The sequence below is a fragment of the Natrix helvetica genome (assembly GCF_964273705.1).
Source record: "Natrix helvetica genome assembly, chromosome: 2".
NCBI lineage: Eukaryota > Metazoa > Chordata > Lepidosauria > Squamata > Natricidae > Natrix > Natrix helvetica.
In genome coordinates, this window is record NC_138552.1 from 218658441 (window position 1) to 218669181 (window position 10741).

The 10741-nt window shown below is 39.8% G+C and overlaps 1 protein-coding gene across 2 annotated transcripts; it reads left to right on the top strand.

The window, feature by feature from the left end:
• The first annotated feature begins 35 nt into the window (after positions 1 to 35).
• On the top strand, positions 36 to 7940 carry SPRTN (SprT-like N-terminal domain). 2 transcript variants are annotated; one of them, XM_081942693.1, is made up of 6 exons: positions 36 to 419; positions 1250 to 1349; positions 2262 to 2390; positions 4450 to 4708; positions 5797 to 5894; positions 6150 to 7940. In XM_081942693.1, exons 1-6 carry the CDS (start codon positions 181 to 183, stop codon positions 6507 to 6509), a joined length of 1185 nt encoding a protein of 394 aa, XP_081798819.1. In that variant the 5' UTR covers positions 36 to 180; the 3' UTR covers positions 6510 to 7940. The 2 variants fall into 2 exon arrangements, with proteins under 2 accessions (XP_081798819.1, XP_081798818.1); XM_081942692.1 differs by having other exon boundaries at positions 5797 to 7938.
• The last annotated feature ends 2801 nt before the right edge of the window (positions 7941 to 10741 follow it).

Here is a 10741-nt window from a genome sequence, read left to right on the forward strand (position 1 = left end):
TCCGTTTCGCGCATGGCAACAAATGTAGAGCAGGCTTTTCGCTCCGGATGTTTGGAGAGGTGCGCAAGCGCTTTGCGGCGTCGAAGAAGGGGGCTTAGCGCATGCGCCTGGTTGCAAAGCCGCTTCCGGCCGGTGAATGGCGGCTGTTGGTAGTTCGGTGTGTCGCTTCTTGGAGGCACGATGGACGAGGACTTTTTGCTGGCCCTGCAGCTGCAGGAGGAATGGCAAGCGGAGGAGGAGGAGATGCGGGTTCAGACGATCTCCTCTGATCCTCCGCGGCCGCTCTCGCTGATGGACGATGCCTGGGAGTTGCTGGATCCCAACCCGGACGTGCGAGGCCTCTTTCTGCAGTTCAATGAGACCCTCTTTTGGGGGCGCCTGGCGGCGGTAGAAGTAAAATGGAGCCCGCGCATGACACTGTAGGCCGAGGGAAGCGCCAGGGAGGGACGGAGGGAGGAGAGAGGCATCCCTAAACCAGAGGTCTTCAAACTCGGCAACTTTAAGACTCGTGGACTTCAACTCCCAGAATTCTCCAGCCGGCTCTGGCTGGAGAATTCTGGGAGTTGAAGTCCGCGAGTGTTAAAAGTTGCCAAGTTTGAAGACCTTTGCCCTAAACGGACGCCCTCCAGGGGTGGTGGGACTACCGCTCCCAGAATTCCCTGCTGCTTGCAGTTCTGGGAATGGTAGTGCAAAGACTATCGGGAGGAAAGACTTTCTCTGCGGGCTCAGGTGTCAAGAAAGGTGCCTTTAGAGCTGCTCCCATTGCAGCACATCTACCCATTAAAAAACTAAAATGTAGTCTGATGATGGTTTGATTGGCTTAAGTTACAACCCTGATATTTCTTTCTGATTGTCAGATCTGATCCTTTTAAGCTTTCCTAGTCAGCCAAGGTTGGATTGCCTGATTGCAAGCAGGCACATTTTTTTAACCTGACAACCAAGCAGGGCAGGCATAATCAGACACACATTGGTCAAGATCAATGATAGCTGTAAAATGTTTGTACTTGAGTCTCCGGATTTTGAGCTACCACAAACCAGCAGGATGAGGTAGCAGTGTGAACTATGCTAATTCAGATTGAGAAGTGGGCTGCTTTTAAATGATTTTTTACTTCTCTTTCTTGAAAAATTGTCTTCTTACTACCATAGAAAACTGGTAAATCACAATGGATAACTGTTCCAGTCACGTTCTGCTTTGGTAGGTTTTTGCTGTTGGGATACAAAAATGGATAGTTTCTGCTTTGCCTTCTAGGTGTGCTGGAGTTTGCTGCTACGAAGGTCGTGGAGGAATGTGCTCCATCCGACTAAGTGAACCACTTTTAAAATTACGGCCAAGGAAGGACCTCGTGGAGGTATTGCAAGATGGAATTCTTTCTACGAAGATGAAATGCAGCATGTAAATTTCTTGCAGCCTAACGTGGTTGAATGCTTATATAAACTGTGGAATATATTTTGTCAGTAACAATAAGATCTTGAAATATGCTTAATAATATAAGAATAATAGTAAGAGATCTAAATGTAGCAAATAGTCATATGAATAGTCAGGTCTTTTCTATGAATAGAGCACTTTGATTGATACCTTAGTGCTCTGTGGTTGCAGAAATTCAGTACTATATATATTTAATAAAGTACTCTTTCCTAGGAATTAGCTCTCATTTGCTTTAAAAACAATGTTTTAATTCTACAAAGATGGAAGAACAATGACTCCTGTATTGTAAAAATACCAGGGAGTTCCAGTGTAGCAGTATGTGCCTTATTTCTGATCTATAACAATATTTTACTTTTTTATATAATGGGATGAGTTACTGTATTCCAAACAAGGAGATATGAAATTCTGTTATTATGAGAATAGAGACTCTGCTCCGTGGCCAGTTAGCTAAGACATCTGTCTTGGTTTTCATGAGATCTGTTCTCTCCTCCATGATTGTTTTGTGTGAGAGAAGCAAACTACCTTTCTTAACTTCTTTGGCTTAGCTCATTAATGGGACAAAAAAAGTTCAATCGATCTGTTTGCTTGGTAACTACAGTCAGTTTTACATAGCTGTGGAATAAATGCAAACTAACAACAGTTTTATGAATTCTCATTGTAAACCAAGTACATTTGTACAAACCTGAATTGTAAGCACCACATTTCAAAATTTAGTTCATATTTTTCTTGCCACATGGTAGATAAACTGAAATTGATAAATTTCTTTCCAAAATATGGATATACAATGTCTTTTGTCAGAAATGGATACTTAAGTAATCTTATTAATTAATTTCAGACTCTTCTGCATGAAATGATACATGCCCTGTTGTTTGTTAATAATAATGACAAGGATCGCGAGTCTCATGGTCCAGAGTTCTGCAAACATATGCACCGGATAAATCGCTTAACAGGAGCCAATATTACGGTAAAGGCTTTTTGTGATATAGAGGCTCATTTTCATATTTTAAGCACAGAATAAGAGACTGCACGATAGAATGGCAAGCCAGTTCCTGATGGGATGGTATACTTTAGCAGAGTTGATATTTTCGGCCAATCCTCAGAGTTCTATTATTAGCAGATGTAGTTTTATCTTTTGGGTTGAGGGCAACTCATTGAAGTGAAAACACTAAACTATAATGATCAGAAAATATGCTCTGAGTTACTACAGATCAATCTGAGTGTATCTAAAAAAAGAATTGAAAAAGTAAGTGGAAATAGAACTGTAGAGAAAAAAGCATGAAGCTTATATTAAAAAGTGTTAGAAGATAAATAAATCTCTCAGAATGAATGAGAGTAATATTTCATACATTTGTTGGGTATAATAGAAATATGCTTAAGTGTGAAAAGTCGATATAGTAACATGCTGAAGAGATCAATTGAAACACATGCTATAAATTAACATAAAATGAAAATTTATGCTTGGTTTTTTTTCTCTTTGGATTAGTGCCCAAGGGAAAAAAGGTGAAAGCTTAAAAAAGAGATAACATAACATATATAGATAGAGTAATTGGAAAAAATCTCTAAATGAAGCTTGATTATTTGATTGACTATGTGAGTTGTTTCAAACAAGTGTGAAAACTGATTCTGCCTAACAATTGGAAGAATATGATTATTATTCCATATACAAAAGGAAATTTAGTTGTTGGTTGGTCATGTGAAGGTAGCACAGAAGTGATATCTATTGTATGAGAACTTGAATGACGTATGTTAATGTTAAACAGATTGTATGTATAAGGGGGGTGGAGCTGCAAATCAAAGATGAAAACATCTTTGTTGGACAGGTGAAATGGTTGAAACAGCTTCTAGTTATACTGTATATAAATGCTGAAAAACTAGAACAAGTAGAATTCATAAATGTTTACTGAAAATGGGAAAGTGGATAGACATGCAATACATGCAAATGTCTGCAGAAACACATGTGTTCTGTAAAAAGGAATGAATGTTTGTTGAAGAAGTAAAAATAGCTGTATTTAAGAGTGCGCTTTGCCCATGTTATCCATATGAAAGTAAGGATTTGGATATACAGGAGAAACAAAAAAAATAGTGAGAGTGGGAAAATTAGTCTTCTGGACAATAGATTACGGTCAAGAATGAATGGGTGATTAATTTAGATGGGCTGGGCATTGCATCAGTAGTACAAAAGAAGTACCATATTTTTGGACTATAAGACGCACCGGAGTATAAGACGCACCATGACTTTGAAGAGGTAAATTTTAAGAAAAGTTTTTGCACTCTGCAGGTCTCCATTTTTTGCAAAAAGGGGGAGGGCATGCAGAGCTTTGGGAGGCTTGTAGAGTGCTCCTGGGGCTGGTGGTGGTGGGGAACCGAGCAAAAAGCAGCCTGTTTTTTGAAAAAAAAAAAAAAGACATGCAGAGCTTTGGGATGCTCTTAAGAGTGCTCCTGGGGGCAGGGGGGGGGCAAAAAAAGGGGGCATCCAGAGGCTTTGGGAGGCTTGTAGAGTGCACCTGGAGGCTGGGGGGGGGGGCAAAATGGCCCGTTTTTTTGCTTTTTTTTGTCCTCCCCAGCACTCAGGGGCACTTTGCAAGCCTCCCAAACCCTCTGCACGTCCATTTTTGCAAAGGGTGTGTGTGTTTCGGTAGGCAAAAAATGCTGTATTCAGTGTAGAAGAGGCACCCAGATTTTCACCTTTTTTGAGGGAAAAAGGTGCACCTTATGCTCTGAAAAATACAGTGTATTGAAATAGTTTCCCTATGTAAAAAAAATGCATGTTAATCAGTTTGGAAAACAAATATATGAAGGAAGAGTGAATGCACATAGGGAAAGTGAAAGATTGGATGGAGTGTTCAGATTCCCTTGTACCTTTAATTTGTTTGATTTACTGTTTCTCACTCCTTTTCTGCAGTCGGAATTATCATTGCTTATCGTGAAAGGGAATATAGTCGCATGATAGATGTGTATGTATTTATATAAAAAGAAAACGAAAGTTATACAGTACACTTTTCCCCTCTTTGGATTAATTTCAGATCTATCATGAATTTCATGATGAGGTGGATTTCTATCGTCAGCACTGGTGGCGTTGTAATGGGTCATGTCGAAATAGGAAGCCTTATTATGGCTACATAAAGCGTGTAATGAATAGGGCGCCATCTGCCAATGACTATTGGTGGGCAGAGCACCAAAGGAGCTGTGGGGGAACATTTACCAAGGTCAGAGAGCCTGACAACAGCTCCAAGAAATCCAAGAAGAAAGATGATCAAGCAAAAATCCTAGATGATGGTCCACGTATGTACCTTTTTTTAATTTACCAACTATGTAGCTAAGTTCTGTATGGCTAAATGAAAAAATTAATTGCTAAAAGCTACTTAATTTTTTCTCAATAGTGCTGATTAATATTTTCAAGTACATAGGATTGTGTTCAGTATAAAAGCAAAAAGCACTGAATATTGATTTTCTAGATGAGGGTGATTTGAGATTAACTTGAACTCGTGATTTGGATCCTAAAAGCAGTTGGAACAGAATGAAGTTTTCCATAAGAGACTTTCTCAATTCCTCGACTCCACTAGTTAGTAAAAAGGTTTCCATTCCAGAATCCGTAAATAAGTTTATAGTGAATTTTGTGTTCACGTAAGCCTTAAACTCAATCTTGATTCCTGGTAACTGCCTGGACAACTCCTTGTAGTTTTCTTGGCATTATTTTCAGAAATTCTTTGCCATTGTTTTCTTCCTAAATCTGAGAGAGAACTGGCTTCATGCCTAAGGTGGGATTCATGCAGTGGTGGGATTCAAAATCTTTTCCTACCAATTGTATGAAAGCATGCTTTGCACATGCACTTTGCACACACACGCTACACTCAAAAGACCGCCCTCGGTGTCAGCGCTGGTGAGCTGAGCTAAGATACAAGGGAATATAGGACAGGGAAGGCGGGGCCAACCAAGAGATAGCATTTGCCAGTTCTCTGAACTATTCAAAATTTCCGCTACCAGTTCGCCAGAACCGGTCTGAACCGTCTGAATACCACCTCTGGATTTGTGATTTCTAGCCTTGTAACTTAGCCACTGTATCAGACTGGTTCTCTGAAATAAAAATAGAGAAAAATAAATTCCACCTAAATTAAAATTTAGCTGCTTGTGCTCATATTTCCATATTGGTTTTGCAGAATTCCCTCTCCAGAAATGCAATTTTATGACTGATACATCAAAATATTCTGGACACATTTCAAGCTCTGTTTTTTTTCCTCCCTCCCTACAAATAAATCTGCTAAGTTCATTTTGCAATGGGCATTACTGAGTACATGTAAATATATTGAGTAAGAAGCATTTGTAATAGCTGATGTTTATTTGAACTAAAAGAACTTCTGGTATAATTTCAGGAAAAGCTCATGGAAGCAGCATACAGAGCATAATACCTTTTAGTGGGAAAGGATATATTCTTGGAGGAAAAAGAAGTGAATCATCATTAGAGGGAGCTGTAAGTCCAAGCATTAAGAGCAGAGAACTGCTGCAGTCACAATATCATTCGCCTGCTGGTTCATCTAGGTCAAATCCTAAAAATGAAATCAAATTTGAGCAAAATGTTTCCTGCACAACCGTCTCCTCTCCATTTTCTCCAAGCAGATCTGAAAATAGCTCTGCTTCTAGTATCACATTTCCTAGATTTTCAGTTGCTAACCCTAAGGTTTATACTAATGTTAATGGCTCACCAATTAAAAATACTTCTTTGCGGGGGCAAAGGTCAGAATCAAGTTCTACAAAGGCTGTAAGAGATATACATCACAAAAGGACTCCAGAAAACACAATTTCTATATCAGCTACAGTGACTCCAAAATCCCAGTCACCATCTCAGAGAAACAGCAACACCCAGAATGGTGGCCCAGCAAAACGAGCCCGAATGGAAGATTCAGTAACGTTTGTCAACTATTTTTTAAAGAAAGGAGAACTCAAGACTAGTTCTGTGAAAAATACAGCTAAACCAGCAATCTCAGAAGCATCAACTAGTAACCAAAATAGAAATGTTTATTGCCCTGTCTGTCAATCTGAAGTTTTGGAAACCAAAATCAATGAACACTTAGACTTCTGCCTCTGAAATCTTCTAATGTGGTTTTCATCTAAAACTGCTTTGCTCAAGATTTCTGTATTTGTATATATGCGCTTTCTGTCTTTTACGGAAAAAAGTTTATATTTGATTTTGTTTTGTGTATGAAGCTCAAATGTGCATTGAATATGTGTAAAACGGGGGTCCTCAATCTGTAGTTCGCGGCGCACTACCAGTCCACGGGCTAATCACCACTCGGCCCCATTAGGGGCCAGCTGGTACACCTGTACACAGCCACACTACATGAGCCTTGTATGAGCTCCAGTTGCACAAGCCTCAATGCTTGCAGGTTGTCATGCGAGCGTCAATGTGGGTGCTTGTGACCCCACTTGCACGAACATTGCGCGCACGTGTTTGATTTAGAAAAACATGTGATCAAAAATTGCAAGACAAGATATAATCAGTCTTAACCATTCGCATGAACGTTGTTACGAACATCACAGGCGCTATGCACACATGTGTGCGTGCTCTTGTCCTTCCACAAAATCATCCCCTTTCCCCACTCTGGGCCACCAACCTGGAAAGGTTGGGGAATTCTGGTGGGAGAGAGACATGGGATTGTTTTCCCCTGAATTTGAAAGCTGGTATCATATTGTAAAGAATACTGGCTACTTTTCTGTTTGCACCTAAAGAAATGGCTCACCAAGTATTTGCTTTACAATTATCATGTCTGCTTTTTATCACCCAATTTATAGATTTTGGCTGGATTTCCAAAGCTTTTTTCTGTTGAGTTCAGAAGGGTTAGACTGATTTTTGATCAGGTAGATGTTTTTCTAAATCATAAACACATAGGAAAGGCTATCTTATGCTACCATTTCATTTATAAAGTGCCTATGAAAGTGATGCATGCCCACTGTTTATTAATAACTTTTGAAACCTATTTCCTCTTGAGATGGAAATATATTCTTGCACACAACAGTTGTCAGCCATTTGTACAATTAAAAATAAATAGCTTTTCTGAAATAGTATGTGAACAGAACTCTTTTCAAAAATAAATCATGAATTTCATAATTTGCTTTTAAAATAAAATGTAACGTAACTTGTGTCTTTATAGGTCAGTTAGGTTTTGGCGATCTCCTGTACTAGCTTTTGTTTTGAATGGCAATGTTCATATAAGCATGAAAACATCTATTCAGACTCGTATTTTACTGTTGACTGGAAAACCTACAATGCTATGAAAGGAACAGCCATGGCATCTCAGTTTCTTGCTCATGAGACATTCTACCAGCTTGCTGGTGGTCATTCATTGTCAACAGCCTGGAATGATAGATAAGTGATTGATAAGGAGAACAATTGTTGTTTCGCTTACGTGTACTTTTCTCTATAATGGCACAACCAGTCTCAAAAAAATTATTCAAAAGGCACAAAGCAATATTGAGATGGAAAAATAAATAAAAGGCATCCAGTGAATGCATTGAAATAATAGGGTAATAATAGACAATATAAATTACTTCTATTGTGGTTATGCTACGGTACATATTTATACATGATGATGCTGGCAAATTTATGGTTGATTGAGAAATGTGACCTTGATACCATTAATATCAACTTTAGATGTAAGATGCAAGAAACTTCAGCACAATCATATTCCTCTTCAGAATCAGTTGATGGAATGAGATGAGGAACTAGATAAAAGGAAATCTGAAGAATCAAGAGAACCAATTGTCCAAGATGCATAGAAATAAGTTAAAACCACAAGATCAACTTAAATAAACACCAGTTAGTTCGAAAGATGCATCAAACCAGAGTAGTGAGACTAAAAACATTTCCATTCAAAAAAAAATATATCTGGAAAACAAGCAGAAAATCTGCCAAAACAAATTCAGTTGACAATTGTGTTCACACATCATGGATTACGCTCTGTTAAATAAGCTACGTTTTGGCTGGATTCAGATAATACATCAAAGCTACCTTGGGACAAAGAAACAAATCTTTAGGGTATTAACAGCAGACATTGTATACATACATACAAAAAGCACAGCCTTGCCCCCAAAGCTGATTGGATTATGGCAACAGATCAAGGAGCAAAAAAGTAAAAAAACTCACTGTGTGCAAAAAAAGGGATGACTTAAAACTTTGCATTAAAATATTGAGGCAAATAGAATATGAAGCAACTTTTAAAAGAAGAATATTAAGTAAGCCATGGTTCTAATCACAGGCATCCATGAAGGGGCCAAAAGGTTGGTTATGTGTCAATGCAAAATCTACAACCTACACTATATTGCCAAAAGTATTCCCTCACCCATCCAAATAATCAGAATCAGGTGTTCCCATCACTTCCATGGCCACAAATATATAATGTATAAAATGTATAAAATCAAGTACTTAGGCATGCAGACTGTTTTTACAAACATTTGTGAAAGAATGGGTCGCTCTAAAGCTCAGTGAATACCAGCGTGGAACTGTGATAGGATGCCACCTGTGCAACAAATCCAGTTGTGAAATTTCCTCCCTCCTAAATATTCCACAGTCAACTGTCAGTTGTATTATAAGAATGTGGAAGTGTTTGGGAACGACAGCAACTCAGCCACGAACTTACGTGGTAGACCACGTAAACTCATTCAACAACTGTGTGACCTCACAAATGCGCTTCTGGAAGAATGGTCAAAAATTCCCATAAATACACTCCTGAACCTTGTGGACAGCCTTCCCAGAAGAGTTGAAGTTGTTATAGCTGCAAAGGGTGGACCGACGTTATATCGAACCCTATGGATTAGGAATGGGATGTCACGTACAGTAAGTTCATATGCGACTAAAAGCAGGTGAGCGAATACTTTTGGCAATATAGTGTATGTGCTTATATTAGACTGACAAATATATAAGGATGGAGTTTGCATCATGACATCATGTGAGGCAAGTAATCGTTCTATTATAATCTATGCCCGTGATGGCGAACCTGTGGCACGTGGAGCCATTTGTCAGGGCACGCGAGGCGCTGCCCTGTCAGCTGGCCAGCGCACATGCATGCACTGGCCAGCTGAGTTCACCTTTTTAAAAGCTATTTTTCGCCTTCCCCAGGCTCCAGAGGCTTTATAGGAGCCTGGGGAGGGCAAAAAGAGCCTCCCCGCCCCCACGGAGGCTTCAGGGACCGTCCCTGAAGCCTTCGGAATGCTTAAAACCACCCTCCGAGCAACCCGGAAGTCACTTCCGGTTTGCCTGGAGCCTGGGGAGGGCAAAAAAAAAATGTAAAAATGGGGGGGGGGTTTCGCACGTTTTGCGTGCATGCGCACTGGGGGGGTGTCGCGCGTTGCATTATGGGTGCGGCACGCCCGCACTCGACCCCCCCGCGCTCCCCCCACTTGTGGCACGCGAGCCAAAAAAGGTTCGCCATCACTGATCTATGCTGTAGATCAGGGGTGTCAAACTCGCATCGTCACTGCAGCATCATGTGACATTGGGACCTTTTTCCCCTTTGCTAAACCGGGCGGAGCAGGGCCAGCATGCGATGCATCTGGCCTGTGGGTCGTGAGTTTGACATCCCTGCTGTAGATTACATTCTATGCCTTTTGGGTAATGCAGCTTGAGTATAATTACTGGGTCTAGATCTGTGATTCCCAACATGGGGCCCACGCCCCACAAGGGGGCAATTTGATTTTTAATGGGGGCAATTTGAACCTTGTTTACACCAGATTAATGGCCTTTTAGGCTTCCATGTGAGTAGAGTTCACTTTTTGAGTAAAGTAAGAATTATATGCCACGGGGGGGGGGGGGGGGGTCTTCGGTATTTTAGAGATGCTTAGGTGGGGCATGGCCAAAAAAAAGGTTGGGAACCACTGGTCTAGATGATGGTATCCAACTGAATTCAATTATATTGTTAATCTAACAAAAATATATAAAACAAGCATAGAACAAGCCCCTAAGTGATCTAATCCAATTTACTCAAGTAACTGATCTAATGTATTCATTTTTATTGTAACCAACTGTGTAGACATAGTTGTTATGAAGAATCTCCAGAGATCTACTACACTGCATAACAAGAATGCCACTTTATTTATATTTAAGAGGCAATTTGTGGCCAAGCAATGGATATATATCAGCCCATAAGGCTGCTACGAGTTTAAATTTTTATACTGTAGTTTTTCTAAATTACACTGTATCTTACTGTTGTTTTTATATGTCTGGTTACATACGTATATACTTTTATAGAGGGGTCTCCCAAAATATTGGAAATAATAATAATACATCAAAACATAAACCAAGGATCTTACATTTATGTTGTTGAA

Bases quoted from the DNA above. Each gene is read 5' to 3' on its own strand.
- SPRTN (XM_081942692.1), top strand. From the start codon at position 181: ATGGACGAGGACTTTTTGCTGGCCCTGCAGCTGCAGGAGGAATGGCAA. The intron at 2,391-4,449 runs GTAAAGGCTTTT...GATTAATTTCAG, and splicing joins TAACAGGAGCCAATATTACG to ATCTATCATGAATTTCATGA. The intron at 4,709-5,796 runs GTATGTACCTTT...GTATAATTTCAG, and splicing joins AATCCTAGATGATGGTCCAC to GAAAAGCTCATGGAAGCAGC.